Source organism: Palaemon carinicauda, chromosome 29, assembly GCF_036898095.1.
Source record: "Palaemon carinicauda isolate YSFRI2023 chromosome 29, ASM3689809v2, whole genome shotgun sequence".
Taxonomy (NCBI): Eukaryota; Metazoa; Arthropoda; class Malacostraca; order Decapoda; family Palaemonidae; genus Palaemon; species Palaemon carinicauda.
In genome coordinates, this window is record NC_090753.1 from 48,666,796 (window position 1) to 48,686,943 (window position 20,148).

The 20,148-nt window shown below is 45.2% G+C and overlaps 1 protein-coding gene across 2 annotated transcripts in view; it reads left to right on the plus strand.

The window, feature by feature from the left end:
• Positions 1 to 20,148, plus strand: part of LOC137622183 (ubiquinone biosynthesis protein COQ9-B, mitochondrial-like) — a 96,739-nt gene that overhangs the window by 61,877 nt on the left and 14,714 nt on the right. Inside the window, exons 6-7 of one of the 2 annotated variants that reach the window (XM_068352622.1) lie at positions 7,248 to 7,367; positions 7,489 to 7,518. In XM_068352622.1, the coding sequence (XP_068208723.1) occupies positions 7,248 to 7,367; positions 7,489 to 7,497 (129 nt within the window). In that variant the 3' untranslated portion in view covers positions 7,498 to 7,518. Of the gene's footprint in view, positions 1 to 7,247; positions 7,368 to 7,488; positions 7,519 to 20,148 lie in introns of those variants that run through there. The other variant, XM_068352621.1, reaches the window with a different exon arrangement.

The following is a 20,148-nucleotide window of genomic DNA, read 5'->3' on the forward strand; positions in this document are numbered from 1 at the left end:
GAGATCCCAAACTTTTTGTTCGCCACTAGGTTGAGAAAATCATGAGATGTAGGTTTTTGGTTCTCGAGGATGAAGCGTAGACAGTCGACTTCTGGACCAGTTGGGATAATACTGGGTCCGGCAGAGGAAACAGCTTCTGTTTCAGCTCTAGAACTAGAGGGAACCGATTGCTTTTGGGCCACTTGGGGGCCACTACTGCTGCTGTCCCTCTGAAAGATCTTAACTTGTCAAGGCCTCTTAGCAGGAGATTGGATGGTGGAAACATAAATGCGATTCCACCTGTTCCAGTCGAGGGACATGGTGTCCATCACCTCTACTTGAGGGTCCGTATAAGGGGCTACGTAACGAGGTAGTCTCTTGTAGTTGCTCGTAGTGAAGAGGTTGGTCTGCAGTTCCAGGACTTTTTCCGAGGTGAAGGAGAATGAATCTGCGTTGCGGAACTCTTGTAGGTGAACTGCTGATAGGTGCCATCCCTTCTTCCTTGCCATGTAGAAGGTGAGTAATCTCACATGGTTGATGTAAGGCGATCTCGAGCCTTGTCGATTTAGACATTTTACTATCACTTTGTTGTCCAGGACCAATCTGATGTAGACTGTTCTGCGAGGGGATAGTTTCTTCAACGTCCGGAAAACTGCCAGAGCTTCCTAAACGTTGATATGAAAGGTTTTGAACTAGTGCAACTAATTCCCTTGCACTATTCTCTTGTGAGAATGGCCCCCCCATCCTTCTGAGGAGGTGTCCGTGTGAATCACCATTGATGGTTGTGATGGTTGCCGGGGAACTGTTCATGCTAGGCTCTTGGCTGTTGACCACAGCCTTAACTGCGTGCACAACTGGGTCGGGGTCAACCATGGTTGATCTCTTCAAGCGTTTGATGCGTATCTTCTCCTAACTCTTGACGCATCTTTTAGACAAGTTGTAAACTAGAGAGAGAGTCCAATACTCTTTCCTGTAGGCATCTTGAAATCCTCTAGTGACTGATTAGTCTCTTGTCAGATTCCTCTATCTTTCTCCTCTTCTTTGATGGAATGGAGAGGTGGTGTGACTTTAAGTCCCATTCGATTCTTAGCCATTGGAACTTTTGAGCTGGAGGAAGGGTAGACTTCTTGTGATTGATCTGGAAGCCCAGGTGTTCCAGGACTGGATCACCTTGTTGACTGCCAGCAGACAAGTAGTCTTGGATGCTGCCCATACCATAACAGTCAATCGACTAGATATGCTAGTACTTGAACTCCTTCGGAGTGTAGCTGCTTGACGATTGATTCTGCCGGCTTCGTGAATATCCTTGGGGCTGTATTCAGTTCGAAGGGCATTACTCTGAAAACACATTTCTTCTGTAGCATGAGTCCTATGTAGGAGGAGAAAGGGCGGCTCAATAGAAGATGCCAGTGAGCATCTGTTAGGTCTATAGAGACTTTGTTTGTTCCTTTTGGTAAAAGGGTCCTTATGTGTTGCCAAGTTAGCATCCGGAACTTGTTGTTCTCTTTGAACTTGTTGAGTGGAGACAAGTCTAGAGTGACTTGAGTTTGTCCGAGTCTTTCTTGGGAACACAAAACAGCCTTCCCTGGAATTTGATGGACTTTGCTTTCCTTGTTACCTTTTGTTTAAGAGTTCCAAGGTATATTCTTCTAACGAGGGGGTGGAGTGTTAGAAGAATTCTAGAAAACGGGGTGGAGATCTGTTCCATTTCCACCCGAGTCCATTCATTAGTAGGCTGTGGCCCCAGGGATCGAAGGTCCAGCGATCCCGAGAGTGATACGGTCTGCCTCCTACCTGGGACCTCTCTTTGGATGGGGGGTCCTGTGGATTTGTTTCCGTGACTACGTACTACTCGGCCCCAAGAGGAGTCACCTCCGGGTGAACTTCTCTTAGGGCCATTTCCTCTCTGACTAGGGCGAAAGGGAGTCGATTGCCTATCGAAGTTGGGGTTAAACACTGGCAACTGGGCTGCCAGTTGTTGAGGGACCATCTGGAAAGTGGTCTGAGGCATCGTGGTCATAGTCACGGCAGGAAGTTGTGCAGGTCTGCGTGGTCTCCTTGCCATTTTATTCTTGGGCTGGGGACCTCCGTCCGAGGAAGATTTCCTCTTTGAGCTCATGCCTCACTTTTGGAGAAGGTTCCGGTTCTCCGTGGCTGTTCTGTCTATGATCTCTTGGACCAGTTCCTGTGGGAAAAGGTCTTTACCCCAGATGTTCGAGGTAATCAGTTTCCTTGGTTCGTGTCTTATGGTCGCTGAGGCCAAAACAAACTCTCTGCAGGCTCTCCTCGCTCTGAGGAATGCATACAAGTCCTTCACAAGGGTACCCATGTGGGACTTACCCAGGAAAATGAAAATTTCTGGGGCATTCTGTAGACCTGCACTCATTTCCAGGCAGTTCTAATGAGAAAGGGAGGCCGCAAGTCTCTCCTTCGTCTCCTGTTCCCTCCTCAGAAGATGGTCTGGCAACTTCGGAAGGGTCTCATTGAACTGCTGGCCTGCTATCTCTGGATCCAACTTAGAGACGGAGAAGGTTAGGTGGACATCCTTCCACTTCTCCTCGCAGGAAAGCAATGCTAGAGAGAATGGTTTGCATTCCTCTAGGGTTGGGCAGGGTTTGCCCTCGTCGACTCCCTTGACGGCGAAGTCTAGTGCTTTCTCCAAAAAGGGGAAAGAAATGGAGGAAGAAGCATGAAAGGTGCGATGTCTCTTGCTCAGTGTTGAGACTTTGGAGTTGGTGTACCCGGCTCCTTTCAAGGTTTTCAGGAGGGTGGCTTGTGCCTTGTCATGATCGAAGACAATGACCTCTTGGGTACCGTTTCCTCACGGGCTGTATGTTCATCCCGCAGCCTCACGTAACATTCTGGGTAAGCTGAAAAGTTAGGCCAGAACTTAAGATCTTCAATCAGTTTGGTCCCCAACTTCTCCGAGACGAATAGTTTCCCATTCATCATGGGCATATGCTCCGCATACCTCCAGGGGTTAGTTTCGGAGCGGTGAGGGAGATTCAACACTTTAAGGGGCTTCTTAGTGGAGCCCTTGGTAGATCCAGGGCAGTCCACCCTCTCCTGCAACAGTATCTGCTGCTGCCTTAAGGATTCTCTCATCGTCTCTTGTTCCTTTTGGAACAACTCCATCATCCGTTGAATCGAAGTGAGGATCGCTTCGTTTTTATCGGCATGTGCAACTGGTTGTGGAGTTGGGATTGAAGAAGTTGACGGCATAGGTTGGTATGCCGTCACAGCAAACTGAGGGTCTTCGGTTGCCGTTGAAACGGATCCTTCTTCCTCCGCTTGTGGATGTTCCACGTCTTCTTCAGGGCCTCCTTGTAGTAGGTCCTTCTCGGTGTAAATGGACACTTCTGACGTCCTTTCTTGGTGGATGTCCATGCCTTTCAGTGCCTTATCTATGTCTGCGTTGATCTTCAGTTGTATGAAGGAAGACTGGACCTGTTCCTGGGGCACTACCGCGTTTGACAGAGCCTTGGGAAACAGTAGGCACCTTAGGGAGTCGTCGGGTAAGTACGGTCACTGAAAATTCTTTTGGAATCTACTTACCCATCTGCGAAGGGTCCCCCTCGCTGTATCCCTAGTCTCTGTGTTGACTGAGGGAGCTTCTCCAAAGCCGTTGGCCAGCAGGGTTGAACAGGTGGGGAAACCCTTCGGGTCCCAATACTTGAGGACTCCCGACACGATGCAGCAGGGGTCATGAGTACTGCACTTTGTGTGGCCACAAAAGTCTTTGCCTTTGTGGTTACAGGACAAGTTTGCACACTTCTCCATTGGCTCCTCCTGTAAAGGAAAAGGGGCTCAATGAGTATTTAATCTTTTATATCAGTGATATAAAAGCATACAATTTTTATCAACAATAGTAATTACTATCATTTATAGTAGCTTAGGATAGTAAGCTTGAAAGGAAGTAGAAAAGACACATATCTGTGTTTCCCCTCCCAGGCCATTGCTGAGACCTCCGTCAGTAATTAATATCTAGTTTCCCTGATAGGGAAAATACAAGGTAGGAGTAACTCTAGGAACTAGAGTTAGAGTAAGTGTCTATACCAACATTATCTACCTGTAGTATATATTAACACTGATCGGTGGCTTTGTAAGGTCCTTATGATCGAAATAAACCATCTGGGTGTTGAGGGAGTACTCAGCCTCAACACAAAATCGTGGTCCCAACAATAGACTGCGACAGGAAACACAGTATGTTAGAAAACATGTGTACTACTGTATAGTCGTATACTATAGTTTAGCCGGCGCACTACCGGGGTTAGGATAGTACCTGGCGGCACTAACTGATAGAGAGAGAGAAAGCATTGAGGAAGGAGAGATTCCTATTATTATGGTTAACATAACAATTGGAAGTGCAGGAGGACTATCAGGCCGCCTACTGTCTCCTTGCTAGAATGAGAGTCTCAATGGAATGGATAAGAATCTGTCTGATTCTGGCTTCCACCCATCCACAAAAGGTCTGCCGCCGCCGGCAACAATTGTGTATGGCAGTCCAAGGGAGGACTGAGGACTTCCCAAAGAATGTTAGATTTCCCACCGGCAGCCGTCAGGGCCAGCTCAATCTTCCCCCCAAATAATATTCACTTCCTGTGAAGGAAGGAAGTAAGGTGGAAGGTGCTGAGACGGCTGAACTAACTGGCACCAGCTGGTAACGCAGTCAACCTAGCAAGCCGGGATGACTGTCAAAATACCGGTGAAAGAGTATTGTGATGGCTATGACGTCACTAAAGGACAGAGAGGTGGCGGCAGGTATGCCACCTACCTACAACAGAGAACTAAGGAAGCATGGTTTCCTGTGCTGACAACATCGTTGGCGGCAGAGGAAACATGGTTCTTTTGCTGGTGAAATTGTCGGCGGCAAGACAAGGGCACCCTGAGTTTGTCATATTTAAATCAAAGTCGGAGCTCGATGGGAATGAAGAAAGATAGTGGTTGCCGCCTGTAACGGCGGCGGCACTCAGGGAGGGAGGAAGGGTTTAGCCTCTTTTCTCTGAGAGTGAATGTATACTGTATCACCTTATTCATAGGTTCTAGAGAATGTAAGTTCTCATCCGAATCAATAAGGAACGATAGGGTGAGGCTAAACATGGGGAATTATTTTACTAACGTATATATGAGCGAGAATGGTCTCACTCTGGTAGGATCCCCGGCCAAGGTTTGGTACCGCCGGGGCTCCCGCCGTATACGATCAGTAAAGTCACATAATAGGAAGAGAAATAAAATTCATGTATGCAAGATCACCACTTGTATAATTTGCCTAAATAGCTAACATTATAGCCTAATACCGGGAATTGTCGCCCTACTGACTAAATAAAATGCAATGGTAACGGGCGACTGCAGTCGTAAACTGGCTGCCTCCGGTCTGGGCAAGGCTCATCTAAACACACTTAAATTATAGAAATTTAACTGTAAAAAGGGAGACTATGAAATTATACACAGGAAAGAAGTAATACTCAACTTTCCAAAGGATAAAAATGCTGGAGATTGCATGATGAATATTCCAAAAACTTTTAACACAACACCGGGTTAACGGGAGCACAACTCACTTAGAGAGCTACAAGAAAAGGAATGGCGTCGTAATAGTAATGGCGAAGGAGGTCCACTGGGTACCTAGATCGGCACCCCCTTATTTCACCACTCTTTCCCCTTTCATCAAAGAGTTAAATCTACTCGGGGTGAAGATTGCTATGTGTCGTATCTAAAATTACGTTCCCTGATATTATGCGATATCCGTAACTGAATACCCGTGCCAGGAGTTAGAATCCTGGAGACCTTCGATTTATTTCTCTGGGAGTATCACTGTAGCAAATATCCCTTAGAAGGCTACCTAAAGGAACCCTTCCATCAGGACAACATGGCCTGAGCCCAAAAATCTGCTAAAGTATATTTATGTATAGAATCCTCCAAATTCTTCCTGTGTACTACTGTGAGACCATAGCATCTATAGAGAGTCTTGAATGTAGTTTTATCTTTGCTTTAGGAAAACCTGAATTTACTACCTTGTTAATTTGACTTAAATTTCTTGCTACTTTTGCCAACTTTTATTAACTACAGGTGGCAATGTTTTATTGCTATTATTTTTTTCCTGCCATAGGACATACTGGTAACGTCATTTTCCTTGCTTTTATCTATGTCTTTTCAGTCTTTACTTATACAGTATATTTTGGCACTGAATATATAATACTCCTTTAAATAATAACATTGTTGCTATAGTTTCATACATACATACATATACCAAGGCACTTCACTCAATTTTGGGGGGTAGCAGACATCAAACAAATTAAAAAAAAGGACAAGTCTCATACAAGTTTGGCTGGTACTGCTAGGGTGCCACAACCCACCGTCCCCCGTTATCCACCACAGATGAAGCTTCATAACGCTGAATCCCCCTACTGCTGCTACCTCCGCTGTCATCCAAGGCGACCGGAGGAAGCAGCAGGGCCTACTGGAACTGCATCACAATTGCTCGCCATTCATTCCTATTTCTAGCACGCTTTCTTGCCTCTCTCACATCTATCCTCCTGTCACCAAGAGCTTTCTTCAATCCATCCATCCACCCAAACCTTGCCCTTCCTCTTGTACTTCTCCCATCAACTCTTGCTTTCATCACCTTCTTTAGCAGACAGCCATTTTCCATTCTCTCAACATGGCCAAACCACCTCAACACATTCATATCCACTTTAACTGCTAACTCATATCTTGCACCCACTTTCACTCTCACTACTTCGTTCCTAACCATATCTACTCAAGATACACCAGCCATACTCCTCAGACACACCTCAAACACATTCAATTTCTGTCTCTCCGTCACTTTCATTCCCCACAACTCCGATCAGTACATCACAGTTGGTACAATCACTTTCTCATACAGAATTCTCTTTACATTCATGCCCAACCCTCTGTTCTTTACCACTCCCTTCACTGCCCCCAACACTTTGCATCCTTCATTCACTCTCTGACGTACATCTGCTTCCACTTCACCATTTGCTGCAACAACAGACCAAGTACTTAAACTGATCCACCTCCTCCACTATCTCTCCATTCAACATGACATTCAACCTTACACCACCTTCCCTTCTCTTACATATCATAACCTTACTCTTACCCACATTAACTCTCAACTTCCTTCTCTCACATACCCTTCCAAATTCTGTCATATCTCATGGTAAGTATACTTATAAATTAGTTCTTCTAATGTACAATTCACCTTGCAGTATTAATTTAACTTTAATCTATTGTTTATAATTTCTTTTTAGGATAGTTGGGCCTTCATGAATCGACGATTATCTGATGTACATTCAGTTGGGAAATGTGCTCGATCTGCTGAAAACTTTGCAGGAAATTTTGTGAATTATTCAAAAGCAGGTCTTATCACTGTAAGTATTAAATAGAGTTTCAGTAAAATATCTATTGTTTCAATATGTATACAACCTTTCATCCTTTCAAATAAGGATATTTCTTCAGAGGCTCTGGAACTAATATCGAATTGTTATCAAGGTACAGTAGTTGGATAACAACAGCTAGTGTGAAGGGGAAGCCACTTTCATCTTTGGCCCTAACTGGTGCAAATCCACTGTTGCATTCCTCTCTCGACTGTTGGATCTGTTGTTACATTCGTTTATGATAAGCTGTAGTTAAATGAGTGTGTAAGCACTCTTGCTTGTAAATGGAAGGGCACTAAAAGGTAAGCATGTGGTTTTGTGAATTTATAACTGTGAGGATACAACCTTTGAAACCCTATGTTTAGTGTACCTTTGAGAAGGGGTAACTGTAAGCAGCCCCACTCATTTGGAGTGTTGTTCTCAGTCTTCCGTGGAGAAAGACGACGAACTCAGAGCATAACTATTCTCGCATTGTGGTAGATTCTCTGACCCAGGAGGGAGTTAACAGCTTTGAACCAAGTTACTGAAAATATTTCTTTGGTGGGATCACTTGGTGTAGAGTGTTCGTCTGATGGTAATCCCTTATCGCAGTGTCAGTGAGATTTCTGTGTTCCCCTTGTAACAAAACCCCAGTATAGCAGTTTGTGTTTGCAGCAGAGGAAACTTGTTACTTCCCATTATGGGGAGCACAGTCATTATCAGTAACCCTGACCATTACTCCTTTATGATGGAAGAATGGTTGACAAGGGAAGGAAGAGTTCACCCTCTATTCCTCCTCTACAAATCTAGTCTCCCCGGCCTTTCCCTTCATTGAATAATTCTTCCTTGAAGAGAAGACGACAAAGAAGATAGTCGTATGGGAAGGACTTTTGCTAAAAAAATCCTTGGGACTTAAAGCGATCACTCTCCTACTTTGGGAGGAAGTGATGGAAATCACCTGCTAACTGGTATAGTACTTTCAGGGTCAGTCAAGTGAGCATGAGTTGGTGTTTCAGTAACCTCTGTTACACTGGGAGCAGGTGAGCCATCCTACTTTGACTGAACATCAGCCAGGGATGTGGGGAGGTTATGTACCATCCTCTCATTCATATTGCAATATGGAGGATTTTCTGGGCTCGAACCTGTGCCGCCCAGTGAATAAGCTCCATTTAGCACTTATTCTTAGGTAATTTACTGCTAAATATACCAGAGAAAAAATGTAAAGGAGTGCTAGGTTAACTAGCTCGCTCACCTATTGGTGTCGGTATAAAATTGGGCGTATATTCCAGAGGTCCCGCACTATTTAGATTAATCCACGACAGAGAACCCCAATAGAGGAGAGCCGTTCAACCTCACTCGGTACTACTACAATGCATCCGCTCAGAACCCAACTCCTTTTAGCACAACGATCAAAGTAACCCGCATTTTTCTGGTGCTCTCGATTTTGGATATTTTCTAGTGAATTATGGCTTCTTCGTCGGTTTCCCAGGAGACACCGTCTAAGTTAAGTACCAAGCTGGATTTTACTGTGTTTTGAGCAACCTAGATCGTTTAATATTTATATTATAGGAGTTATTCTCTTCGTTCATACCGATCTTGCTTGATTTCACTACAGTTGGTACTCCTGTTTTTGAGAGCTTTTAATTTTCACTTGCGGTGTTACTATGTGTATTATTTTTATTATCAAATATTATTTGTTATTGTGAATATTCATTATTTAGCGTTTAGAATCCTCGTGGTTCAATTTTTGGGCCGATATCATTTACGTATCGCTATGGCTGCCGACCGTGCTAAGGCGGCAATGTTATTTTAGCCATCAGGTGTGTCTTTTGTGATTTAATTATTTATGTTGCATGCCTTGCCCAAAAATTTTCTATGTGTTTATTCATATATTTAACGATATTATTATTATTATAATGAATATTTGTGCCATTACTCCGTTTGATCTGTCTGGTTGGGGATCGTCAGTTGGTAGCCCTGCTGCCTCGTATCACGTGATCCTCCCCCACGCTCCCCCTCTAGCTAGGTGGGAGGCTAGGCTTCTCCCCCCTCCACTAAGGGACCGTTGCCTTCCCTCCTTTTAGAGGGGGTAGTTAAGTGTTTATGGACTTTGTCCTCCGGGTGGCCCGGCGGTTTAGTCTCTGTCTAGTCTGGTTGGCCACCGGTCTACAGAGTTGGATCCCGGTGTACCCTATTTTATATTCACTTTTCATTCTGGCTTATGTTATACGAAACCCTCCGGGTTCGATTGGCAGTTCTTAGTTACAGTTCCGCCCCCCTATTATTTTATAACATTTCCTATGATGATTATATATGACAGATCACTACCCCGGAGTCCCTAAAGGAATTGGTATTGAATATACCTTTATTTCCCGGCCCGGGGTCTACCCCACCCCGGGAAATCAGACACTATGTGTCTTAATTCCTTGTTATTGCATCCTTTTTTTATGCTCCCGGCTTGACCGGAATGGATGGTTATACTTTAGTTTCAAGTTAGACTTATGTTTAGGCCCGGGACCTCCGGTCCCGCCCCTATGTAAGACTATTACAGTTAAGCTCTAACCTTGCGTTAGACCTATGTTAGGCCCGGGTCCTCCGGACCCGCCCCTATTTAAAAAAAAAAAAAAAAAAAAAGTACAGTTAAGCTCTAACCTTGTGTTAGACCTATGTTAGGCCCGGGTCCTCCGGACCCGCCCCTACTTAAAGACTAGTACAGTTAAGCTCTAATCTTGTGTTAGACCTATGTTAGGCCCGGGTCCTCCGGACCCGCCCCTACTTAAAAGAATAGTACAGTTAAGCTCTATTCTTGTGTTAGACCTATGTTAGGCCACTTAAAGAATAGTACAGTTAAGCTCTAATCTTGTGTTAGACCTATGTTAGGCCCGGGTCCTCCAGACCCGCCCCTACTTAAGAGAATTACAGTTTCTCATATACTATTCTTTTTACAGATGGTGCATTGTCTGACGCCGGCCTGTGCAGCTGTTCTGCACCAGCCTTGTGGCCACTCCGTCTGCCGATCTCACGCCCCTTGTGGGGTTCAACTGGAAGACGTTGTGGTATGGCACCCGGATAACTGTGTGATTTGCTTCGACCTCATCACTACCCTTGGATCTGACTCGGTGAGTCCCGTTGGCTATATTGCCTTCTTATTTTATTTACTATTAGTAAGATATCTATGGTCTTGAAGGACCATTGGGAGTCTCCCTTTTATAATTCCCACTATTATTTCAGGCATCCCCGGAGCAAAAGTCTGCGGCTCGGGCCACACTGAAGGTGTGGGTTGGTGGGTTTGCCCGGAATGTAAAGTCTAAGCGGCCGTACGTCCTATCTGAGGACTACTGCACCATGGTTTACCCCAACGCCAAGTCTTCAGCTGCTGTGGCTAGGCATGTGGCAGCTCCCATCATTGCCCACATTGATGCCACTATAACGGGTCTCATCGACCCAGAGCAAGATCCATCGGACGCCCCCGGAGGTCTGGAGGACAATGTTGCCTCCATGAACCTGGACGTCGAACCAATGTTGCTAGACGAGCCGGATACAGGTAGGGTGGTAAGTGAGGCAGGTGTGTCCGGCGCTGAGATTCCTATCCTCAGCCCCGCTCTTTCTTCTTCTTCTGATCGCTCTTCCTTTCTTGGATTTTCTGGGGACCGTGATTCGTCTCAACGTTCATACCCGGTTCCCCCTAAGGATAAGTCTACTTCAAGGACCTTACCCAAAGCTCGCAAGCCTCACAAGACTTCTCATGGCTCTAAACATGGTATGAACCCGTCTTCAAAGACCTCTGGTTCCTCCTCTAAGTCTCACGACCCGGGAGTTCCTTCCGCCTCTCCTGCTGCTAGCCCGGGCCTTTCCGAATCAGCTATGCTTCGCATCGTGTCGGAGATGCAGGCAAAGTTGGTTTCGGAGATGCAGTCGAGGATGGACACGATGTTCTCTAACTTCGGTCAGAGAATTGGGGCTTTAGAGCAAGGAGCTCCGGAGAGAGTCCAAAGCTCTCTCATACCGGATGCCTCTAAGCTCCCGCCGTTTGCCAAGAACAACCCCTGGCGGATGGCTCTTCATTCCCCGTTCTCAGACGGAATGTTGACTCTGGAGGGCCTTGGCACTCGTCCTCTAGAGGACTTTGAATTCTTTCCTCCGGGTCTGGCATTTCCATTTCATGGTTATGCCAGACTTACCGAGGAAGCTTTAGTCCGATTAGACAAGGTCCCCAAAGAGACGGTCATCTTCCCGAAGGAGCAAGCCCAATCTGTTTGGGCCAGATTTTTGAATGACATCGGCTGCACTAACACCATGCTGACGCCTTATAAAAGCTCCTTTACGATGTTCTTAATGGACAAGACCACCTTGACTCCATGTGTCAATAAGGTGGCAGAGCTTGCCTTTCAATATGCTCTGGAGGAGAAGCCCTTGCCTCCCATCCGAGAGGTGGATCCAATCTCCCTCCTTCTTCCCTCAGGTATTGAGTGTTGGGACAACGTCCATACCACCTTTACCTCCGGCAAGCTTGCAGCAGACTGTGCCTCAGTCTTGTTTAGTGAGAAGCTTCCCCGTCTCCCGGAATCCCTCATTAAACAGGAATATGATTCCCGCCTACGTGTGGGCCGTACTCTAAACCTGGCCACATCCACGGAGTCGATAGCCTTGACTTACGATACGGAGAGTATTTTTAAGTCTCTCAACAAGGCTACGTTACAGTCTTTGTATTATGACTTGTATGACTTCGCTACTGCTAAACGCAGATGTCGCAAGCATGTTCTAGCTGAGGCGACGATTAGGCATGAACCTAATAAACTCATCCGGTCCTCCTGTTGGGGTTCAAATCTCTTCCCCGAGGATCTCGTAGAGGAAGTCTTGGCGGAGGCCACTAGGGTTAATCAGAGCCTTAAAGCCCGTTGGGGTTTGACCCCTAAACGCAAGTATGACCCCGCAAATTATCAAGCCCGGGGTAGGAAGAAGCTTAGACCATATACCTCCACCCAGTTCAGGCAACAACAGAGTGCTTCATCCAACTTCCGGCTGCCTCTTCCTCCATCTTCTGTTGCCCCTGCACGGCCTTCCACCTCTCGGGCTCCTTCGGATGACTATGTCACCGTTCTGCTACCTAAGAGCCAGCTTTCTGGTGCCTCCGCCACTTCCCCTGCCTTTAACCAGTCCTACGAGGCTCATAGCTCTTCTCAGAGTTATGGTAGAGGTAGAGGCTACCACCGTGGCTCTAACCAGAACAAAGGCAGGGGAAGAGCCTTTCGCAGAGGAAAGAACTTCCGAGGCGGACGTGGAGGCAACTCCTCAAACAAATACTGAGGTACAGCAGGTAGGGGGGAGGCTCTATGCCTTCCGCAACAAATGGAGGTTCAGTCCCTGGGCGTTCAGTATCATCTCCAAGGGACTAGGGTGGAGTTGGATTCAAGGACCTCCTCCTCCGAACAAATTTCGTCAACATTCCACTCCGGACCTGGTCGAATTTGTCCAGGATCTTTTACAAAAGAACGCCATACAAGAAACGAAACATCTGAAGTTTCAAGGTCGGCTGTTCAGTGTCCCGAAGAAGGATTCAGACAAGAGAAGAGTGATTCTAGATCTATCCCTTCTCAACTTGTCCATTCAATGCGACAAGTTTCGAATGCTTACCGTCTCGCAGGTGCGGACCTTACTTCCCCGTGGGGCCGTCACCACCTCTATCGATCTTACAGACGCCTACTATCACGTCCCGATAGCGAGACACTTCCGTCCGTACCTAGGCTTTCGCTTAGGGGACAAAAGTTACTCCTTCAAGGTGATGCCTTTCGGGCTCAACATTGCCCCAAGGATCTTCACAAAGCTAGCAGAAGTCGCTGTTCAGGAACTCAGGAATCAAGGGATTCAAGTAGTAGCCTATCTGGACGACTGGCTCATTTGGTCAGACACCTCCCAAAATTGCCTAAAAGCCACTCACAAAGTCATCCATTATCTTCAATCTCTAGGCTTCCAGATCAACTTCAAGAAGTCCCGTCTTCTTCCAAAATCGAAGTTCCAATGGCTCGGCCTGCAATGGGATCTTATATCTCATACTCTGTGTCTTCCCAGACCCAAGAGGTTAGAGATTGCAAGGAACACCAAACGCTTTCTCAAAGACAAAGTAAGTTCCAGACGACTCCAAGAGAAGATTCTGGGGTCCCTTCAGTTTGCCTCAGTGACGGATCTTCTTCTGAAGGCAAAATTGAAAGATATCAATCGTGTCTGGCGTTCGAGGGCGAACCAGAAGCTCCGGGACAGGAAAGTCCGCCTTCCTCCCATTCTACGGGAAAGACTTCTTCCTTGGACAAGAGCAAACAGTCTGTCAAAGTCAGTTCCCCTTCGATTTCCGCCTCCGGAATTAATCATTCACACAGACGCATCCCTATCAGGTTGGGGCGGCTATTCTCAGCTCAAGAAAGTTCAAGGTCTTTGGACTCCCTTGTTCCGCCATTTTCACATCAATGTGCTAGAGGCCATGGCAGTTCTTCTAACCCTGAAACGTCTCGCTCTTCCCAAGAAACAACACCTTCGTCTGGTCCTCGACAGCGAAGTGGTGGTCCGCTGCCTCAACAGAGGCGGGTCAAAGTCAGGGCCTCTGAACCATGTTCTAGTAGCCATATTCTCCCTAGCAGCCTCGAACCGTTGGCATCTTTCAGCTGTCCACCTGGCGGGAGTCCGGAATGTAGTGGCAGACGCCCTGTCCCGGACCTCCCCTCTAGAATCGGAATGGTCACTCGATCTAAAGTCATTTCGGTGGATTCTCTCTCAGGTTCCCGGTCTCCAAGTGGACCTCTTCGCCACGGAATCCAACCACAAATTGAGAGTATATGTGGCTCCCAATCTAGACCCTCAGGCTTACGCCACAGACGCCATGTCACAGAATTGGGACAACTGGGAAAAGATTTATCTCTTTCCCCCGGTGAATCTTTTGCTGAAAGTTCTAGACAAACTGAGATCCTTCAAGGGACAAGTAGCCTTGGTCGCACCCAACTGGCCCAAGAGCAACTGGTATCCTCTCCTGCGGGAGTTGAGATTATACCCTCGCCCGATACCCAATCCGGTTCTGTCTCAGATAGTACAAACACGCGTTGTGTACGCTTTCTCAAACATTCAGAGCACCCTAACTTTATGGACTTTATGAAGTTTGCGGCTATGCATGGTGCCAATATTGATCCTCAAAACACCTTGTTCCTAGAATCGGATAAACGGGATTCCACCATCCGTCAGTATGACTCTGCAGTTAAAAAGTTGGCAAAATTTTTAATAGACTCAGACGTGAACTGTATGAACTTGAACCTTACAGTCACTTTCTTTAGATCTTTATTAGAATCAGGTCTGGCAGCCAATACTATCACCACTATTAAATCGGCTCTGAAAAAGATCTTCCTAGTGGGTTTTAACATAGACTTAACCGACTCTTTGTTAGCTTCAATTCCGAAAGCTTGTGCCAGACTGAAACCGGTTACTCGTCCTACCCCGGTGACCTGGTTCCTTAATGACGTACTCAAATTGGCTTCTGATACCATTAACAGTTCTTGTGGTTACATGCCCCTTCTCAGGAAAACACTTTTCCTAGTGAGCTTGGCTTCCGGGGCAAGAATTTCTGAATTGGCAGCCTTGTCGAGAGACCCGGGTCATATTGACTTTCTGCCTTCAGGAGAGGTCCTTCTTTCTCCTAACAAATTCTTTTTGGCTAAGAATGAAGACCCTCAAAACAGATGGACCTCCTGGAAAATTGTTCCCCTCACGCAAGATCCGTCGCTGTGCCCTGTCACTACTCTTAGGTCTTATCTATCCCGGACCTCCTCTAACTCCTCGGGGCCTCTATTCGTTAGAGAACAAGGCGGTACCATTACTATTAAAGGGATCAGGCAACAAATATTGTATTTTATTAAACAAGCTAACCCTGACTCTTTTCCTCTTGCACATGATATCAGGGCGGTTGCCACCTCGGTGAACTTCTTTCACCACATGAATTTTACAGACCTTTCCAGGTATACAGGGTGGAAATCACCGTCAGTGTTCAAGAAACACTACCTTAAACATTTGGAAGCCCTAAAATTTTCTACAGTAGCCGCAGGGAGCGTAGTTACTCACGAGTAACTCACAGGTTAATGCCTTGACTCTTTATCTCTCCCTCTTACCTGCCTCATTTATACCCTATTGTATTCGTTGGTCGCGCACCTGAATACTGTTATTATATTTGTAAATTTTATGCTCCTGAGTATCTGTATATATTATCACTCACGGCATTATTATACCTACCTTATTGGATTTATGTTCATATTTAAGATATCCTTATAATTGTTTTTTGGTACTCATCTCTGATTAAAGCATCCTGTTTTTCTCTTTCGCTTATGTTTTTTCCTTTATTTTGCAAGTTTGGTGACATTTTTCTCTTGTATAGATTCACTGGGCGGCACAGGTTCGAGCCCAGAAAAGGGATTTTGACGTAGGAAAAATCTATTTCTGGGCGAAGGACCTGTGCCGCCCAGTGAACCCTCCCAGCTCCTCTCCCTTGGAGTCCCCAAACTTTGGGTGCTAAGGAGTTGGGTTCTGAGCGGATGCATTGTAGTAGTACCGAGTGAGGTTGAACGGCTCTCCTCTATTGGGGTTCTCTGTCGTGGATTAATCTAAATAGTGCGGGACCTCTGGAATATACGCCCAATTTTATACCGACACCATTAGGTGAGCGAGCTAGTTAACCTAGCACTCCTTTACATTTTTTCTCTGGTATATTTAGCAGTAAATTACCTAAGAATAAGTGCTAAATGGAGCTTATTCACTGGGCAGCACAGGTCCTTCGCCCAGAAATAGATTTTTCCTACGTCAAAATCCCTTTTTTCTTACCCTTATGCTCTCCCTGTGACATACGGAAATCACCAACCTACCAGTACCTTCATGGTCACTTGGCAATCATACACCTGCTGTTACAGGCTGTACATCAGCTGCAGGTGAACAGTTCTACCAGGACTGATCTCCAGGACCGTACACTGTGCTAATAAGTTCACCTCGATCACCTTATACCGACACAGACCTCACATATTGGCTGGTCCTATTGGGGTCAGTTAGGGATCGGGAGCCTGGTGTGACAACCACTTCATCAGTTATAGGTGAACAGTCCTAACAATAGCAATATCTAGCACCGTATAGCAGGCTGATAGGAGTATCGTTCTCAAAACAGATGTTGTTTATGCTACTCTTGTGTCATTACAGAGTGTAAACTATGTAGTTTGCATGCCAACCAGTATCTTCTGGGTCAGTTAGCAATTATGAACTTTGGGTAACAGCTACCACTGTTTTGCCATTGAGCCACTACTAGGTTCCAGTAACTTGGGGTCAGTCAGCAAGGCGAGACCAGTACAGTATAACAGTCTAATTCACTTTTTGCACTGACCAGGTGATCAGTCCTGAACAGAAAACTCAACTCTAAGGTGATTGAGGGTAAAGATACATTTACTTTGTGAATCTATCATCCTCCTCCTCCCCCTCATTGTCCCCTTATAATTCTCATGATTCTTCTCAGGAGTCTAGGAAAGACAGTTGCAGGAAGTTCTGTGGGACTTCTCAACACACCCTCTCTTATGTGAATGTACCTGTGATTGTCATTTACCATGTACTCCTTTTTTTATTTTGAGTCTTTATCTATAAAGAATACAAACACACACACACACACACACACACACAGAGAGAGAGAGAGAGAGAGAGAGAGAGGAGAGAGAGAGAGAGGAGAGAGAGAGAGAGAGAGAGAGAGAGAGAGAGAGAGAATTTTTTTGGATGACTCAAATCTCTTTAGTCCATCCGCAGAGACTCCATTTGATCTTTGGTAGAGCAATTTAGTTTAAGCATTTAGAGATTTCTTGAATTTTTTGGATGACTCAAATCTCTTTAGTCCATCCGCAGAGACTCCATTTGATCTTTGGTAGAGCAATTTAGTTTAAGCATTTAGAGATTTCTTATGATCTTGTCTACCTTATTCATGAACTCTTTTACTGTGTTACTGTTTACTACATCCGCTGGAAGTCTATTCCAATTATTTGCTATTTTGTATGTAATGAAATTGCCACATTGAGTGGTGTATCTTTTCAATTCCAGTTTGTATCCGTTACCTCTGTACTGATTTGTGCTAAGCGAGAATAGACAGTTATAATTTACATTTGTTATTGCTTGAAGAATTTTGAATGCCTCTATTAACTGTCCCTTTAGTCGTCAAGTTTGTAGATCAAATAAGTTCAAACATTCCATCCTCCGTCAATATCCGAATTGCCTAAGTCTTGGAACTAGGTTGGTGACCCTAGCTTGTACTACTTCCAATCTATCTATATCCTTCTGAATACTTGGAGCCCTGAATTGGACTCCGTATTCTAGATGGGGCCTTACTAGTAATGTGTACAGCTGTAGTACAGTGTCTTTGTTTCTGTATTTGAATTGTCTCTTTATGCAGCCAATTAGTTTCTGTGCTTTTTCACGTTTTATGCTCTGTTTGGTTAACTTCAAATCCTTGCTGATAATAATACATGTACCAAGATCTTCCTCTTGGTCTACATTCTCTATTTCATTACCCAGCAGTGAGTAATCTGACTGTGGGTTACTATAACCTGTGTGCATGACTTTACATTTCCCACAGTTGAAAGGCACTTGCCATTTTCTGGAGCATTCACCTAGCTTTACTAGATCCTCTCTTAAGGCTTCTACGTTTTCGAAGTCTGCAGCATTTATGCCTAATTTAATCTATCTATTTACGAAGGCACTTCGCCCAATTTTGGGGGGTAGCCGACATCAAACAAATGAACTAAAGGGGACCTTTCCTCTCTCCGCTCCTCCCAGCCTGACGAGGGATTTACAGCCAAGTTTGGCTGGTACTGCTAGGGTGCCACAGCCCACACTCCCTCGTTATCCACCACAGATGAAGTTTCATACACTGACTCCCCTACTGCTGCTACCTCCGCAGTCACCAAGGCAACCGGAGGAAGCAGCAAGGCGTACCGGAACTGCGTCACAATCGCTCGCCATTCATTCCTATTTCTAGCACACTCTCTTGCCTCTCTTATCACCCAGAGCTTTCTTCACTCCATCCATCCATCCACCCAAATCTTGGCCTTCTTCTTGTACCTCTCCCATCAACTCTAGCATTCATCACCTTCTTTAGCAGACAGCCACTTTCCATTCTCTCAACATGGCCAATCCACCTCAACACAATCATATCCACTAACTGCTAAATAATTTCTTACACCCGTTCTCATCCTCACTACTTCGTTCCTAACCCTATCTAATTGAGATACACTAGCCATATTCCTCAGACATTTCGTCACTTTCATTCCCCATAACTCCAATCCATGCATCACAATTGGTACAATCACTTTCTCATACAAAACTCTCTTTACATTCATGTCTAACCCTCTATTCTTTACACTCCCTTCACTGGCCCCTAACACTTTGGATCCTTCATTCACTCTCTGTCGTACATCTGCTTCCACTCCACCATTTGCTGCAACAACAGACCCCAAGTACTTGAACTGAAATACTTCCTCCAGTAACTCTCCATTCAACATGACATTCAACCTAGCACCACCTTCCCTTCTCGTGCATCTCATAACCTTATTCTTACCCACATTAACTCTAAACTTCCTTCTCTCACACACCCTTCTAACCTCTGTCACTAATCGACCAAGCTTCTCTTCTAAGTCTGCAACCAGTACAGTATCATCTGCAAAACAACAACAGATTTACCTCCCATTCATGATCACTCTCTTCTATCAGTTTCAAATCTCGTCCTAGCCCTCGAGCATTCACCTCTCTCACCACTCCATCAACAAACAAGTTGAACAACCATGGCAACATCACACATCCCTGTCTCAGCCCCACTCTCACTGGAAACCACTCGCTCACTTCATTTCCTATCCTAACACACACTTTACTACCTTTGTACTTTCTCCAATGCTTGCAACAACCTTCCACCAATTCCATACAACCTCATCACATTCTACATCACTTCCCTATCAACTCTAGCATATGCTTTCTCCAGATCCATAAACGTATCATACACCTCCTTGCCTTTTGCTAAATATTTCTCGCATATCTGCCTAACTAAAAATCTGATTCATACATCTCCTACCTCTTCTAAAACCACCCTGTACTTCTAAGATTGCATTTAGTATAGTCAGCAAATTTGGCTATTCTACTAGTTAATCCTAAATCTATATGAGAGAGAGAGAGAGAGAGAGAGAGAGAGAGAGAGAGAGAGAGAGAGAGAGAGAGAGAGAGAGAGAGCATTATTTTGTAAAAATACAAATGTTGCTTGCTCAATGAATTGTATAGATATTCTTATTGTAATAAGAAAACTACTGTTAATAAATTTTAAAGATAATGAGAAAATTAGGGATTTTGACGAAGGAAAAATCTATTTCTGGGCGAGAGACCTGTGCCGCCCAGTGAAATGCTCCTTTAGCACCATTTCTAAGGTATATAACTGCTATATATTACCAGAGAAAAAATTGCATCGGAATGCCAGGTTGAACCCAGCTCGCTCACCTATATAAGGTGTCGATATAATACTGGGGCGTGATGATTCACAACCAGAGGTCTCGCACCATTTAGATATCTCCTCTTCAAAACCCCCGCCACAGCGAGGTGCCGATCAACACTACTACCACTAACCTAACCCACGCCAGTGACGTCACTCCTTTCATAGCACTTGCTTTGTGCAGTTCACTTTTTCGGTGTGTGTTTTTTCCTGGATTTATCCAGGATTTATATCATGATGTCGGACTCTACTGTCACGCCGTCGAAATTAAGT